The sequence below is a fragment of the Camelus dromedarius genome, chromosome Y (assembly GCF_036321535.1).
Source record: "Camelus dromedarius isolate mCamDro1 chromosome Y, mCamDro1.pat, whole genome shotgun sequence".
Taxonomy (NCBI): Eukaryota; Metazoa; Chordata; class Mammalia; order Artiodactyla; family Camelidae; genus Camelus; species Camelus dromedarius.
This window is the reverse complement of record NC_087473.1, coordinates 16,576,027-16,593,374: the sequence shown is the minus strand read 5'-3', so window position 1 is coordinate 16,593,374 and position 17,348 is coordinate 16,576,027. Positions and strand designations below refer to the sequence as shown.

At 49.9% G+C, this 17,348-nt stretch overlaps 1 protein-coding gene across 4 annotated transcripts in view; it reads right to left on the bottom strand.

The window, feature by feature from the left end:
* The window catches only part of LOC105086568 (pseudouridine-5'-phosphatase), a 498,657-nt gene that overhangs the window by 422,741 nt on the left and 58,568 nt on the right, over nt 1–17,348 (bottom strand). Inside the window, exon 4 of one of the 4 annotated variants that reach the window (XM_031445990.2) lies at nt 11,490–12,187. The exons of the other annotated variants lie outside the window; for them this stretch is intronic. Within the exon in view, the coding sequence (XP_031301850.2) occupies nt 12,011–12,187 (177 nt within the window). The 3' untranslated portion in view covers nt 11,490–12,010. Of the gene's footprint in view, nt 1–11,489; nt 12,188–17,348 lie in introns of those variants that run through there. 4 annotated transcript variants of the gene reach the window in all.

Below are 17,348 nucleotides of genomic sequence, written 5' to 3'. Positions count from 1 at the left end.
TATTTCTCTGTGAGCTACAGTAAGATCTTGTATATACTTCCCTGTGCTATACAGTATAATCTTGTTTATCTCTTCTACAATTTTGAAATCCCAGTCTATCTCTTCCCACCCCCCCACCCCCTTGGCAACCACAAGTCTATATTCTATGTCTGAGTTTATTTCTGTTCTGTATTTATGCCTTGTTTGTTTGTTTGTTTAGATTCCACATATGAGCGATCTCATATGGTACTTTTCTTTCTCTTTTTGGCTTACTTCACTTAGAATGACATTCTCCAGTAACAGCCATGTTGCTGCAAATGGCATTATGTTGTCGGTTTTTGTGGCTGAGTAGTATTCCATTGTATAAATATACCACCCCTTCTTTATCCAGTCATCTGTCGATGGACATTGAGGCTGTTTCCATGTCTTGGCTATTGTAAATAGTGCTGCTATGAACATTGGGGTGCAGGTGTCTTTTTGCAGTAGGGTTCCTTCTGGATATATGCCCAGGAGTGGGATCCCTGGGTCATATGGTAAGTCTATTCCTAGTCTTTTGAGGAATGTCCATATTGTTTTCCACAGGGGCTGCACCACCTGTGCACTCGTTTTTAACTTCGGCAGGGCAGCACGGCCCGTCTCTTCTATCTCCCTGTCCCTCTCTGCCTCTCCTACTCAGTTATAATTCTCATTTACTTCTGGGGCCACCGACCTACTTTTCAATTCCCATCTCACGTATTACCAGCTCCTCCTCTAAGCTTTAAGTTTCTTCCTTAAAATCTCACTTCAGAGCAGCACTGCTCTCCGTGGTGGCTCTGATTTCTCGGGCATCTCTTTGTTCGTGCTTTGGGGATGCTTTCATCCATCATATCAGGGTCTTTCTTTCTTCCCTCGCTGCAGCTCTTCAAAGGCCGCTGGCTGGCTGCCCTTTTAAAGGCATATCATTTCTCATGTCTGAAGGAGGAGACGTCTACGCGGACCAGGAGCTTGAGTGAGCAGAGCCCAGAGGAGCGGGGCGGAGGAGGAGCGGGAGTGCTGGAAGGCTTGAGTTCCTGGCGGAGTCCCCGGGGTTGTGGAACCGCACCGGGCTGTGGGTGAGCCTCCCCCAGGCTGACAGCAAGTGGTCCGGGCTCACACCGAGGCGGTGCATGTCGCAGCGTGTTTCAGACTGCTGCTGTCACCTTCACCAGGGACAGATGAGTAGCTGCGTGGCTAGGTGACACCTCTAGACATCTCCAAACCCACATTCTGCTTGGAGCAAAGCTGGCCTGGTGGCTTTTTCTTATGAACGCTTCCCCCACCTCCATCCTATACCATGATTGAAGTGTGACGCAGGGGGGCTTCCAAGCCAGTCTGCACACCTCGACCTTCCTCTTCTAAGCAAGGGATCACTGCCTTTCCTTTCAATGTGTGTCACCCACTTTAGTTAGCTCTGAGCTCTGCCCAGGTCACACAGAACAAGCCGCCTTCCCTTGGTGTCCCCGCCACCTTCATCCGATTCCTCAGGCACGTGGCCGTGGCCCTCTTCCGGCTTGGGCTGTGACCCAGGAGATGCGCAGACTCGTGAAAGATAACGTTGCTCTGTTTCTCACTCTCTTGGGTGTTTTTGGTTGGTTTCGCACAAGGAATGAGAGGGAGCTATGTTTACACAACCATTTGAAATTGAAAGAACAATTCCTTCCTTTGAATCCACCTCTTGTGTTTCTCCCCAGTTAATCTGATGCCGGAAGGCAGGGGATGGGGGAACTTGAAGAGAATGTCTAACATACTTATATTCAGAAAGCCACAGGTACAGATAGATGTTCCATTTCTCCTCTGCAGGGCTCCTCTCTGTCCTTTCTCTCTCTCTCATACGCACAGAACATTCTGCAAGCATACAATGACACTTTTTAATGCTACCTGTGAGCAGTGTGCAAAAATACTATTAAATGCTACGTGTGAGCAGTGTGCAAAGATACTATTAATGAGGGAGACTGGAGAATTTAACTTGTGATGGAGAATTTTAATTCTGTCAAAGGAATGGTATGTAGCCATAGTGATTTCTTTCTTTAATTTAAAACGATTCAATTTCACATATAGATACAATCAATTTTCCCTAAGCTATTTTGATTGAAGTGTACCAAAGGAAAGATAGATAGATAGATAGATAGATAGATAGATAGATAGATAGATAGATAGATAGGTAGGTAGATAGATAGGATGGATGGATGGATGGATGGATGGAAAGATAGATAGACAGACAGACAGACAAATTACAGATATCTACCTATATAGATATGTAGATGGACAGATACAGGCAGACAGACAGATAAGACGGATGGATTGATAGACAAATAGACAGACAGACAGGCAGACAGGTATGGACTATAGATTATCTATATAGATATGTAGATGTATATATAATATATATTCCTCTTCCTACCGTAATTTCTATTTTTGCCTTTTCCTTCCAGTTTTTGCGTTGGAAGGCGTTTTCCCTGTTTTGAGTTCAACATGCTTTCGTGTAGAAAGTCTGCAGCCCCAGATGAACACAGCAGATATTTACACAGAACAGCAGGGGAGCAGCATTGCGGGCGCGGGACTCAGGCTGGCGGCAAGAGAGGGATTCGGATTCACCGTCTAAACCGTCCCCGGAGCCCCCAAGTGTGCCGCACGCAGGGACTTCTTTTTATTTTCGCAGCATTCCTGATCACCTTCTGGACACACTTAAAACGAGGTGAAGTGTGTGGATTTTTGAAAAGAGATGAAAGAAAGATGTTGGTTTTGATACCTCTTGCTTGTAGCAGCTGATTTATTTCAACAAAATAAAAGGTTTAGAGAAAGGTTCAGAGGGTTCTTACCATGCCTCCCGCTCAATGGGTAGGGAAAACATTCCACACTGAGAAAGACACCAATATAATTCTCAGAATTCATACCAGTATGGTGGGGTGGAAATTTATCTATGCTAGTTAGTCACGTCCCATTGCAATGGATTTACAGTGGACTAAAAAATAGGGCAACTTTAGGGGAGAAATCATACACCTAAAAGAAATATCAGCCTTTATTTATAATATAAATCCTATATTTAACTCAGGGCTCCATATCCCATTGGCATGGACGTGTTTCCCTCAGTGCCCTTTACTTGTTAATGCAGAAAGATTTCTTTGGAGTATTTCATAATAGATTTTTTTTTTTAGGACGTCAGATTTGAGTCAGCCATCACCATGGCTTATTTGAGAATTAATCTGGTATGTATAATCTTATTTTGGAACCCTCTTAATATAGTGCATAACAATGCTGTTTTGGAAATGACTACCCAGGGATGAGCTCAAACACTTTACAAGTGCTGTTGTGGGTAAGTGTCTACTTTGAGGGTCTATTACTGGCATTCTGCTGGAAACATTCTGAGTCTGGTAAGTGGAGAAAATGGCACAGAATGATGTTTCCTTTCTAAATTTTCTCCAAGCCACCATCCAATGTGGGTTATGATTCGGAAGACGCATCATTCCAATGCTAGAAGGTGTGTGTCAGTTTCTTTCTGTGAGCTCACCCCCTCTGAACCTCACAGGCAAGGATGGGGGCAAGGCACAGCAAAGGACATCGCACACACACCTGTCCTTTTAATGGCTCACCCAAAAGAGGCTGAGCACCCAGCACGGAGGGAATTCAGGGCACTGACTCTCCACCGACTGTATTGCATCCCCACCATGGACATCGTCTGCAGACAGGGTTCTTTATGAAGCATGGCTGCAGGACCAGCCCATCCCTACCTCCCCGGGAATACTGGTCCAGCACAGCATCACTTCCATCTCCAGAACCCAGACGCGGGCATTTGTGCCACCCCAGAGCATGGAGCGTGCCCCAGGAGTTCGCTTAGCCCAAGACACCCCAGTGCAATGTTGGCCCAGCATTGAGAAGAGCCAGGGGAATGCTGCAGTGGCAGGGGTGGGCGCAAATGGACACACCGCCCTGGGGTAGGACCCCCACAAAAGGGTTGCCAGAAACCAAAGCTGAGGGCATTCTGCTTGCCCGCACTCTCTCCCAGAGGGCCCAGGGTACACTGGGTCTCGCTGCCTTCGTGCTGCCCATGGTGGAGGCACGCTTGCCTCCCGCTCAGGCATTCAGTCACAGGAGCCAGCACGAGGGGAGGTCCTGGGTGTCCTTGGGCAACCACCAACCTCCCGCAGGTCCCGAGAAGGACCTGCTCGGACATGATTCCTCTACTGTGGGCTTCCTATTCCAAAGCCCTTCACTGCTATTAAGCCTCCTCTTCCTTCCCTGCATCAAAATGTGATTCCGTCTCACAAGCAGGTCTTGGTGGGAAAGGAGGAAGGGCTCTGATTAAAGAGGTTAAGACGGGAAGCTGAGCTGCGTCCTTTGGGGCAGTTGCATTTTCACAAGGCGGATTCCCGGACGTAGCTGACAAAATGACCACGGGGTTTTGCACAGAGAGGCGGCGAGCAGGGACGAGCCTGGGTCAGGGCAGAAAGTGAGATTTGGGCTCAGAAGTCTTTCTCGAGGGTTTGAATCATACAAGCAGCCAGATGCTTCCTTGGCAGAGCTGTAAACAAACGTGTGTTCTGAGGAGCGGGATCTAAAGAGCTCGGGCGTCCGGCGGCCGGGAGACCTTTAGATAGTGGGCTGTGTGGGATTTGCGGGATTAAACACTCTTTAGGAGGGGAAATGCCAACACACTCCACGAGTTCCTTCCCCTCCACCTGGCCATATGCTCACCCTCTTCCATCCTTCCCTTTCTCTCTGGGGCCTCATTTCTTGGAAGATGGGTTTCAGCCCTGTCCACCTACCACGGGTCCTTGTCACCTTTAGGATCAAGATAAGGTTACTCTACAGAACTCTTCACCATCTGGACTTTTGAAGCATCTCCTCTTCTACCTGCCTTGAATCATTCCGTCCACAGCAGATTCCAACAAAGACAAAAGACTCTCTCCTGGCTCCTCTCTGCCCTGGAGGGACAGCCCCTATCTCTGCTCCCCTGCTCCGTAAACCTTCTCCAGAGCCTCCTCCACTGACGGTGCCCGGTTCTGCACATTTATCTTCCCCAGCCTGTCCTGGTCCCCTGAACTGACCCCGGCCAACCGCAGGTCACCCAGCCTTATGTCCACTTCCCTGAGCTGGTCTTTCTTGGACTCTCGGTAGCATCTGAAGGCAGACTGCCACTGTGATGAGATCTCCCCTTTGCTTCCCGGGGCCACCATCAGTGCCCTCTGACCTGTTTCCATCGAGCACCTTTCACCTGTTGAAACCTGGATTCTTCTAAAGCTCTGTGCTGTCCTCGAAGCCGGGCATGGGTGTATCTTGACAGACAATCACAAGAGCACTGGGTCAACGGGAGTGGGATGTACGCCATGACGTGACCTGAACGTCTCCCCTTCCACCTTGTCCCCTCCGTTCGTTCTTCTCACCAACATCATTTACTGCTACGTCGGCTAATGATTTTTTTTAAATGCACATTTCACATTAGAACACAGACTGGGTCCTCCGATTCATGTCTCGAACTCTGAATCCCCCCGCCGAGAGCCTTAGCCACCTCTCGCCCAAATGACGTAACCGCTACAGACACTGGAAGACCCTTCTGTGTGAGCTAATCAGACGAACGCATCTGGGTGTTGCCAAAAGGTACAAATCACATTGGAACCTGGGGTTTTGTCGCAGAGCCAACTTCCAGCAAGCCCGTCGCTTCTGATGGATTCTGTAGCCTCCTCCTTTTGACGATCACGAACAGGGCTGAACTTCTGGGAACAAGTTTCCGTGTGGACGTGCATTTTCATTTCTCTTGGGTGCTCACCTACGAGTGGAAATGCTGGGTAGTGTCCGGTCCCTCTGGGTTTTGCTTTTCCAGAAACCGGCCAGGCTAGCCTTGTACTGCCTTCTGACTTGAGCTTGAATGCCACTTCCATAGCGAGGCCCCCTCCCTTGGCCCTACGAGCCCCAAATTAAATGAGGTGCTCACTGCCGTCTCTCTTAAACACTGTGCTTCCTTCCACCTGGCAGTGTTGGTAACAACAGGCCGTTGTGTACCTCCCTGTGGGTGAGTCCTAAATTACACACTGCGCAGGGGTCAGACCACATCCGGGAGACAAAACCAAACCAAAGGGAAGGGTGGCAAGGTTAATCTCCCCTTGAAAAGTCCCGGGGTATGTTTTGAGCCACTACTTCCAAAAAGCGCTGGCCAGAGACAGGCGGGCGGCTGTCCCCAGCGGACGTGGGGTGGTGGACAGCAAGCTGACCGCAGGAGTATGAGGCTGGAGCTGCTGTCCCTGGGACCTCCACCAGGATGCCGGGGGCAGTGGGCTGGAGGCTGACTCCCCTCTCCTAGAGTTCAGGTGGCGAGCTCTCAGTGGATGCTGTGAGGCTGGCGGCCGTGGGGCTGGGGAGTACGGACAACCAGAATTTGGAGAGGAGAAATCAAGGTACGGAAACAAAAGAAATCGTCTCAGGGAAGGGAGGGCTGGACGGAAAACGTCAGAGCTCTGTCGCTGAATGGCATTTACAGACCGTCCCTAATAATTACCGGTGCTCTTCCCCAGGGACCGGAGCCCGGGGACGGGAGTACTTTTGGGAACCTGCCAGAGAGCTGAAGACACGCAGCTCACTGCCACCTCGGATCCGCTCGGGAACGGGCTGAGGACTTGCTCCTCCAGCGTGACTGGGCGTTCGTGAGGAACTCAGCAGAGAGTAGACAGCTCACCGCGCAGGCCCCATAAGTGTTTGCAAAGAGAGAGCCCTCGAGAATGACACTTGGCGGTGTTTTCCGGAGGCAGGTGGCGAACACTGACGACCACAGCCACGGGGGAGCCGTCTCGGGCAGAGAGAAAGCATGAGCACTCCGCAAGCTGACATCCGCCCAGCGCGTGGACACCTGTACCTTATCCCGGGAAGACAGCCTCCTTGACAAAAACGCACAGTGCAGCTACAGCAGGGACGCCTTCTACGTTAATTACCAGCAGTTTTACCTATTTCCCTGTGGTTAAAGGTCCCAGTCCTGGGCATGGTTAGGGCTTCTGGGCTGAGAAGTGAGGACATCTCATGTCCACTCCGCAGCTGCCCTCCCCTCCGGTCTTACAATCACGTCCCCGAACTGTGCCCCAGTTTCCTCACAGGGGATAGTGCTCTCCGCCACCACACACGGTGGATTTGGACACGAGAGAGCCAAGCAAAGGCCCAGGGTCGTGCGTTCATAGATACAAAGCACTGAGCTCATGATCAGCACTAGGAGACTGTGAGATGACCTGCTTATGCAGACACTTGAGGGCATTTTGCAATTTTCAACTGATCAGCCTATGTGAATACTCGGTACTAATTAAAACTGTTTTCCATGGGTTTTCCTTATTCCGACAACTGTCTGGCTCTTTGCCTCTCTTCTCTAGGTAAGCACGTTTGCACAGCCAGGGTTTGGTTTTGTACTCCCGGAAGACACAGAACGTCCCCGCTGAGCAGAGGCGAGAGGAAGGTTCGCTGCGGGGACGTGGGTCCTGCTGGTGTTCCATCCGGGCCCTCTGCAGTCTCCTGGCCCTGCAGGCTCCCAGGGTTGGTGGATCTGTGACCTCCTGGTGTACCTGATTCCAGGGCGTCGGCCTCCTCCTGGTTAACACCACTGTGCCTCGCTCCCAGTAGCACTGAGATAGCTAATCCTCTTTAGGTGCGTGCCCTGACTGCATGTTGTTCCTGCGGCCCAGCTGGCACTGGCATCTTGTCTGTCCTGACAGCCCACGCCAGCTTCCCAGATCCTGAGCCCTATCCTCTGCCACTGCAAGTCCCGCCTGAGCATGACTCACTGACCGCACGGACAGCTGAGTCCATACGGAAGGGCCGCCAAGAGATGAGCCCGGGAATACTAGAAGAGCTCATGGCCAAGGAGTTCAGGGGTACAGAAAGCAGACCACAGACTCGGGGAGCGCCACAAAGTCCAAACAAGACCGAAACAAAACGGGCCATTCCTCGGAAGACCAAAGACCAAGAATGAAATCTTAACGTCAGCTGGAGAAAAGAGACAGACTTCAGACGTAGGAACACGAGCTGGTGCTTAATCAAAGCTATGACACTCAGGGAACGAGGAAAACAGTACCTTTAGAGGGTGAGAGAAAAATTAATCTCAAAGCAGAATCCAGTATCCACTGAAAACCATGGTGACACAGACATGTTCAGACAAACACCTGAGCGATTCTGACATCAGGAGACTCACGTATGTAAACATAAAGGGCATTACTCATTGACTAGAATTTCTAGAATGACGATGGGCGCTTACTGAGATGGGAAACCCTTCCTGTTTTGTTTCTGACATTTAAAGAATGCTGTTTTGCCACCAAGCAGAGTATTAACTCAGCTTACAGAGAAGAAGGTATTCTATTAGTTAAATATCTATCCATACTTGATTAAGACTTTGAATACGGAATGCATGTCAACTGCTTTCAAAAGAGGACTTTGAGAACACAGCGTGTTAAGTGACTTTGCACAATGTATGAATTCACCATCCGTCTGACAAGGTTTTCAATAAGTAAATGTATATGGCGGCACGTTTCCCAAGATTTCACATTTATTAAAAAAGATGAGAGACTATTAGGATTCTTAAATACTTGATCGTTTTCATCCCAAAGGGAAATAGATTATTGGCATCTTGGCAAATACTTGGAAACATTTTGATGTAAAAAATACTCACTGTTAGTTACAATGTGGTAGAAATCCGTGCAGAACTTGGGAAGCACAGGCATTTGCGGTCAGCAAAAGCAACCGTTTAAGACAGCACTTTAACACCAAGGGGACGGTCTCACGGTCTCTAAATGAATGTGTGACAGGCACTCACCATTGTGTGTGTGTGTGTGGGGGGGTGTGTGTCCTGCCCCTTGTCACACACACTGGATGCTAACCCTCGTACTGAAAAAAGAAAAAAAAAAAAAAAAGATATGGAAGCAACTCAAATACTTTACAACTCAAGTGCAACAAGATAAATAGCCTACGATGTCTTCTTACTCGGTTTTGAGGGTCTACGGAGAATGAGCCTACGGTAGGCAAATAACAGTCTTGAATTACCTCCACCTGGATGAGTTTTTCTGACGAAAAGACTTACAAGGAATGGAAACACCCAGCGATTAACAAAGGAGGTGAAAACAAGGTGCTCCCATGTACAAGACACGATCTATTAAAGAGACTCAGCGAGAAACCAGGACGCTCTGAGGCACCGTGAAGATCTGCCTTCAGAGAGAGTGTGAGCTATTCAGACAACCAACCCCTCTGTCAACCAGATTATCTTCAACCAACAGAAGCCAGTGGACAACGGTACCCGGACTCTGAAATCGTAAGAACCGAAGTTGCCATTTTATAAATCTTTCAGTATGAGCTCAGTGTCCTCACCCCAGCGTGGCCCCAGCAACTGTTTACACCAGCACTACCAAGTATTTATTGCCCCCAATTCACAGGTCAGGCATCTGAGGTGGAAAGGGGCGAAGCAAAGCGACACCACCGTTCAGTAGCGGAGCTGGGATGGGAACTGAAGTCGGTCTAATTTGAAATCCCTTGCTCTCTAGTTCTCATTTTCCCTTTACAGAAGATGATGATGGTGGTGATGATAATAATAGTAACAGTAATCATTCCAGACTCAGGTCAGAAAACTTTCATATAAGGTGAAGTAGACCTGGGCTTTATGCTCTGAATAGTAGCATGCAGACCGTGGTGAACAGAGTTAGTACCAATAGCCTAAAACTCATTTTTTTTGTTATAAACGTTGTTATTGTGTGCAAATTTGTTTTTAAAATTTGGAAACACCATTCAAAGCATGCCAAATGTAGCATCAAACCATCCATTATACTCAAAGGGACGTGAACTGAGGTAGCTAAGCACTGAGCACTGCTGCAGAGCAGAAGTGATTCCTTTCCCTTAAAAAGTCAGTTCCCTCAAGTGTGAAACAGGCGTCTTCCAGACCTTTTCTCTGTAAGTCACTGGACTCTAGCTAAGGACTTACTAGAGGTGGAAAAACTCTAATAAATAGTGATTAGCATGTTCTGAAAGTGTCCATATGTTTTATTTAAGTGGAATGAAGAAGAGATGGATGACATCACCTCTTGGGGGTTGTCATGGGCACTGAAAACCCTTCTGAAGGACACAGAGTATCAGCAAACAGCGGCAACTGAGGGCACAAAACAGCATAACTGTGTGAATCCCTGCATGTTTTCCTAACGGAACACACTTTAAAGGAGCTAAGAAACTAGGACAACTCTTCTTAAAAACACTTTTGGCACGAGTCATTCTGGTCTCAATTTTCATCATGACACCTCTGTGATACTGAGGGGTTGAATTCACTGGAAAAACATCAGCGGTAAACGTCGCAAAGCAACCAGACCCATGTAGCAAAATAAGCAAGAACATGTGTGCTTTGGCCAAACATCTGTATTTTAACTTTGCACAAAAAAGCACAAACTGTTTGGCCGCAGACTTGGTTAAAAACCATACAGACAACACCATCTAGCCAAATGCAGCCTAGAGGAAAAGTGACGTTGATCCAGACCCACGTCATTTAGAGCGGCACTGAATCTGTTTGTCTTATGCATGCAAAGTGGCCTAAGGGAAAGAAAACACCAACACAGATATTGTGAACGCACACCATCCCGAACCAAGTAAGTGCCTCGATGACAGCCTTTATTTGCTATCTGTGAAGGCAGCCTGCTTCGCTTAGAGTATGTAAATGTCATTTTACAGTGTGAGTGTTGTTTGAGTCAGGAGAACAAAGGTCAATCAGTCCCAGGTGTATTTTACATTTGTTAGAGGGTAATGTTCTTTTCTAAGGGTAAAAATCGTACTCCCAAACCAATAGAACGTGAACAAGTCTCAAAACATTTATTCAGTTCAATTAACTGGTGAGGGAACCAGTAAGACGTAACAGCCGACTCGAAGGAGAATTCAAAGAACAGACGCATATTGATTCAGGCAATCAAGAATGTTGACATGAATTTGCTGAAATGATGCAAAACTGGCCAAGAGTGAGAGGCAGTCACTGACCATCAGTCATTCCCCGTGATGATCAGAGACATTACTACCGTTTCTTCCTACAACTTACAGAGTTAAGAATTAGCTCAACAACAATCCGTAATAGGAAACCCGTGGGACGTTGCACCAGTGAGAACACCCTGTGATGGTACTTGCAGCATTTTCAGTGCCTCTGACAATGTTCCCATCACAAAAGGCTGAGTCAATGTATTAGAAGGGGTCAATCACCAAAGGGTAGTATTCGATAAAGTGTTCCAAAAAGGGGCCACGGCTCTTGGTCGTACCAAGAATGCATTCTGAAGTCCAATTCTATTTGCATCAAAGAATGTATTAGAAAAATAAATGTTCTCAAATGAGGGGCCTAAACTCTCTGAGGTAGAAAACATTCTCAAACGTGGATAAGCACCTTGAAATAAGACGTAGGCTACAGATATGTTCGCACTAAAAGGAAACTACAGATCGCACAGCTCAGAGTGGGTCTCGGAGCAGAGGCCCACAGAGATTCTTAAGGGCCCATAAATAATGTCAACACCTGCTGATAAGGAGAATGATTTATTAAAAGCTCACCCATAACATGGCTTTACCACTCGGATTACAAACCAAACAGAATTACCGCCTCACTGTCATCAGTTGCCATTGCATGTGAAGATGAAACACGGAGGAGACGGAGACAGCGTACAATGAATTTAAATATAATGCATATGCACATACACATATACACATAAAAGCATATACATAGATGTGTACATATTTTACATTTTCCAGTCAGGGTTGAGAAGAACAAGGAAGAGAAAGAAACGAACCCAAACTGTTCACACAGTATATATGCTTATTCAAGTGACACTTCTGAGCTGCGTTCCGGGGCGTCTGCACTTGGCTCTCTCTCCACCTGTCAAGTTGGAGTTCGTCACCGCTTCAGACTGAGTGGTCCAGGCCCTCATGCGTAAGAAGGCGGCTGCCCGGCTGGAAGGACTGTTCTTGTGGAGATCTGGGAGTTGGCGCTTCCTCTGCCCGTCTGCGGGGCAGGGGGGTCCCAGGCGTGGGCGCAGGGAGCTCCTCACTCGTAGGGCGGCAAACCAAACAGCTCGGGCTGGAAGTCCTGCAGGGACCCCAGCACGAGCGTGGCCTTTGTGGTCAGGTGTCGGCTTAAGTTTCTGTCGGGAACCATGACCACCTGCATCCCGGCTGCAAGGGCCGCCTCCACCCCGTTCGGAGCGTCTTCAAAGACCAGGCACTGTGGGGTGAGGGAGACAAAGAGGGTTGAGATGGCCTTCTCCATAAGCACTCATGGAGCCTGGGTTTTCACTACCCAGTGTCAGCATTTCAGGACGTACTTCACCACGGCAGCCATGTCGGCATGCAGACAGACAGAAAGGAAACGTAGGCTTTCCCGTTTAGGCACCACGGGGAGGAGAGGACTCCGTCCCTCACAGGGTCCATGGGCATCGCACAGGGGAGAGGGTTCCATCGCCGGCCCAAAGCCTTGCTGAAATGTGGCACAGCTGGGTGGCGAAGCTGGACTCTCGCTCTAAAACTTTATTTTATTCAAATCGTAAGAATCTGCTCAATTGACAACTGGCCATGTAGAACACGAGAGGAAATTGTGGGGGTAGTGGGGAGCTTTTTCGATGTAATATAATTTCAGAGCTGCTAACATTCCAAGTACTGTAGTTTGGAAATCAAATGGTTAGGGTGTTTTAGTGACAGACTCAGCCCCTGGGTGTGCCAGTCGTGTACCAGACGTTTCCTGAGCACGGAGATTTAGTACCAGGTGCGGTATGTCTTCTGGCTCATTCAGATGCCCACATCCACATGGGGGTGTCTGCGCCCTGTGTGCATCAGGAAGGTCTTCAAAGTGCCATCCTGTGACCATGCAACTGCAAGTTTCACATCAGGACTCGCCCCAAACCAGAGACAGAAGTCTACCCCACGGAGGAATAGGTGTGTTATCCATATACTGCCTTCCCTCCCAGGAAAACATGCACTGGGAAAGTGTCCTTGGCTCCTGGAATTCCACACTGAGCATGAAATCAGCTTTATTCTCTTCCAGTGAGAGCGCAGGAACCAGACACCTAAGAGGGCTGCTCTCGTCACACACACACACACACACACACACACACACACACACTCACTCTCTCTCTCTCTCTCTCTCTCTCTCTCTCTCTCTCTCTGTCACACTGTTACTGCTGGTCTGCTCTGGAACAGGTCACTGACTTCTTTTCTTTCCTTCCCTCCTTTACTTTCCTCTGGGGCTGAGTTATTTATGAGCCGACTTGCCCCAGGGCCAAGGCAAGGACAAAGTGAGTTACTACTTCTCGTGACAGTAGGTCAGCACCAGGGACCTGCACAGCGTGGGCTGGGGCCCAGGAGAAGGAGCGAAACCTGGACAGCCCTGGGCACACAGGACAGCTAGGCCCACCGACGTCCTCGGAGGACTTCTGAAGCCCTCTGGCAATTTTTTTTTTTTTCTTTTAAACAGATTCTCTGCTTCTACCGTGAGATGATGGTCTCCATGTCAGGGTGGGGAAATGGCTGCTTATACGGTCCAGGTGTGCTTCTTGGTTATCTGATGCTGACACTTCCTGTTGGTGACATTTCTGTCCCTGCCTTTTTACAGTTATGACCTGACCGTATTCTAAATGTCCCTATTGTTTGATCTGGGACCACAAACAGGCACTTAAATGTCAACTGACTTCAACTGACATTCTGTTTTGAAAGACCTGAGGATCTGGAAGCCCTGTGCAGTGCACCCACGAAATTCCAGCTGGGGCCGAGGAGGAGATCTGGTTGATCCCTTGGGGTAACGGTGCTAAGCTGGAGTCCTGAAGGCAGGTTTTGTTTTGTGTTTGTGCCGGGCTCCTTCCCAGGAGGACGCAGGCAGCTGCGAGGGGAAACTGGTGGCTCAGAAACCGTGGCACTAAGCAAAACAGGGGCCCAAAACCTCTGTCCTCATCCGAGAACCGCGGGCAGTGCATTCACACCCGGAGGCCCGGTCCACATGCCGCTGAAGGTCCAGGAAATAAAAGGAGGAATGGGGGCGTGGTGAGGACAGGCTTGCTGGGTATTTATGGCCCCGATTCAGGGAGCGTAACTGACACACCCTCCTTCTGAAAGTCTCCCTGCCCCTCCAGGCGTGCACCGCTTACTGGTTTCTGTTTTCAGTTCACCGTTTGCCCCCACCCAATTCTGGAATGAATCATCCCCTCATAGCTCTGAGGTGTGAAACATAACGTTCAGGACGCAAGCGGTGAAGAACGGCGAACATCACGGAGGCCAGCCTGAGGGACAGCAGGGAGGACGGGCGTGGGGGGCGAGGCTGCAAGACACGCTGAAGTGTGTCCGTGTCCGTCAGCCAGAAAGGCTGGGCCCCGCAAGTGACTCGGGGGAAAAAGCCAGCAGGCGGACCAGGGAGTCTGGACAGAGCCATTTGAGATGCTGACTCCTCTGAAAGGCCGAGCGCGATGGCAGCCCATTGTAAATACGGTCAGAGGAGTAACTGAGGCCCTGAGTGTGCACATGTGTCGGGAGCACCTAACGTCCCTCCTACCCCCTTTCCCCTTTCTCCTTTCCCCCGCCCTCCCCGCTCAGCAGTTGTCAAAAACGCCCTCCCAGGGCGGCAGTGGAGCTCTGTTCACCTGCTGACGAGAGTTCCAGAAGGGCAGAGACACTGCAAGAGAATCTGAAGTCTTAAAAGCGGATGGGCCAGTCCAGGCGAGCGGGGAGGACGAGAGTCTGGCAGGAAGACTTAGCTGCAAACGGGGCTGGGTGGGCCTGTGCCGTTGACGGGGAACGGGAACCTCTGGGCCTCTCTGCCCAGGCCTTGTTCTCACACAAATTGAGCAGAGCAGCTAAGTGCAGGACAGAAAACAGACACGACGCGAATCCGGCCAAGAACCAGCACCAGCGCCGGGTCCACGCGGCCCACCCAGCACGGGACTTGATTCCCAGTCACGCGACAGCCCTGGGAACTGTGGGGCATCCCCCTCCGTCTTAGAAACAGCAGGATTACCAAGCAGCACACTGTAAAAACGCCTCGAAAGGTTTCTGTGCAGCCATCACTCTCTGTGTCTTGACCCATGTGTCCAAAGCTTCTAAGGATGACTCGGGGAAAAGCACCCCATGTCTAGAAACCTGAACACTGTGTGGCCATTGACTGCTCGGCTTGTCTAAGCATTAAAATGAAAGAGTGCATCTTTGAAAGTTACCCAGGAAGATGTGGCCCGTTCATCACGGGGTTCGAGGGGCATAAAACCATACAAAGACATAAGCTAAACCATACAGCTTACATCATACTCGAATAGAAGGAGGAAATACTTTCCTCTTGCAAGCACCAAGATATCTCCTGGCAGTTTCTAATCGCCACACGCAGCCAACGCAGGCCACGCTTTGCCCGTCCTCTTCTTTTTAAGTATTTCACTGCTCCCTTAGTGACCAGCCCAGCCCTTCCCACCCTGCACTGACTGACAACACTTGACCTTCAACTCACTCCCACCTCCTTGTAAAATGTGAACAAGGTAATTTGCACTTTGGTTTCTGCAGAAAGAGACCTCCCTCTCGACAAAGGGTCTGCAGGGGCGGCAGGCAGGTGGAGAGGTCACGGGAGCAGAACACCCTTTCTCCCTCCCGGACCCCTCATTTCATCCTCCCTCCAGGAGATTCTGTGGACGCGGGTGGGGACGAACGTTCCACGCCCATGTGACTAATGCAGTGACCTTTGCAGCACAGCACACGTAGCGGGCACTCCAAGGCACACGGCCATGACTTCAAAGAAGTTGCTGGTGACAACTGTCCTTCTCACAGCTTCTGCTGGGCTGCGACGAGGTGGGGCTGCACTAAACGCACCTTCTTGAGGTGCCAGGCAAAGAGCGGGCATCTGAGGAGCAGCTGCCAAATTCGAGGAAATGGCACAAGTTCCCTGTACAGGACTCAAAGCAACAAAGGGGGCCGAGGAGTGTCCAGTGGAGGGCAGCAGCCAGCCCAGCCCTCTCCTGCTGACAGACTAGGCAAGGTGGCAGGGGACAACCTTTAAAAGAATGACACAGCCCTTGAGGCTACGACATAAACTGGTTAGAACCAACCAGGCCCAAGATGGCGGAAGATCCGACTTGCAGGAGACCTTGAGCCTCACTATACGCTGACTGTGATACATCAGCTGCTAAATGACACACCTGCAGGCATCATGAGTTCCCAGACTGACCTAGGAAGCCAAAAAGCGGGCAGTGGCCCAATTCCTGGAAATTCCCACCCACTCCCCCAAAATATTTGGAATAACCCTCCCATTTGTTACCTATGAAATTATCCAGCTCATAAAAAATAACCACCGTGCACCCCGGGGCGGCTCTCCCTTCTGAGATGAACCGCATTCTGTGTCTGGAATGTACGTCTCTCTAAATCAACTAGCTTTCACTACTATGCCTCGTTCTTGAATTCTTTCCTGCACGAAGGCAAGGATCTCACTTGGTGGGGCACATTCCAGGGGCTCACCCAAGACGTGGGTCATGCCCATCCTCTGGTTTCCCCTTCTCCTGCAACACTGTCAAGGGTGAGGGGCCTGAGCCAAGGGGAGCTCAGAGGGGAGCTGAAGGTCACAGCAGCACGCAGGTGACAGAATGTAGGAACAGCGCCCGGCTCTCCAGAATCTACTGCTCTTTTCACTTTACCAAGCTGAAGGCTAAAATATATCTGAATTCCATCTCCAGGAGAGCAGATGAGCTTAATTAAACTGTAGCTTGAAGGGTTTAATTTAGAAAGAATGACATTTCCAACTACTGGGGAGGTGAAGCGAAGTGGTTCGTAGGCTCAGCTCCCGGAGGGACTGCACCACCTTCTCTGAAGATGCCTGGGTCCAGCAGTGCCCTGGAAGATGGCCAGTGTCCACGATCTTCACCCAGGCGCTTGTCTGAACCACCCAGGGAGGCAGAAGGTCCTTTAAAGGTGAGGATCCTACGAGTGAGACGGCCCACTTGATAACTAAGAAGTTGCACAAAATAGAGTTCTTGTCTGACAGTGGTGGAGAGAACGGATAGAAGCCGATGGAATTAGGGAAATCCTCTGGAAGCAACAGAGTTTGATGGATGATATGCTGCATGCTGGGGCAAAGGAGATTCCCAGCTCTCTGATGTGGAGGGCACTGGGGCCATCATTCTGTGCAGGGAAGGAGAGCCTGCTTTGTCACACCCTGGGTTTGAGGCCACTGTGGGAGGGTCAGGTAGAGAGATGAGGGGCCTCCCCACGTCCTGGGTGAGTGGAGGTGGGCTGGGTGTGGAGCTGTAAAGAGGAGGAGGGAAAGATGGAGACGAGGAGGGAAAGAGGGAGACAGGGTCTGGGCAATCTCAGTTTTCCACAGTGAGCGAGGACCCAGGATGGAGGAAGCCCCAGGGACAGCGGGGTCTGAG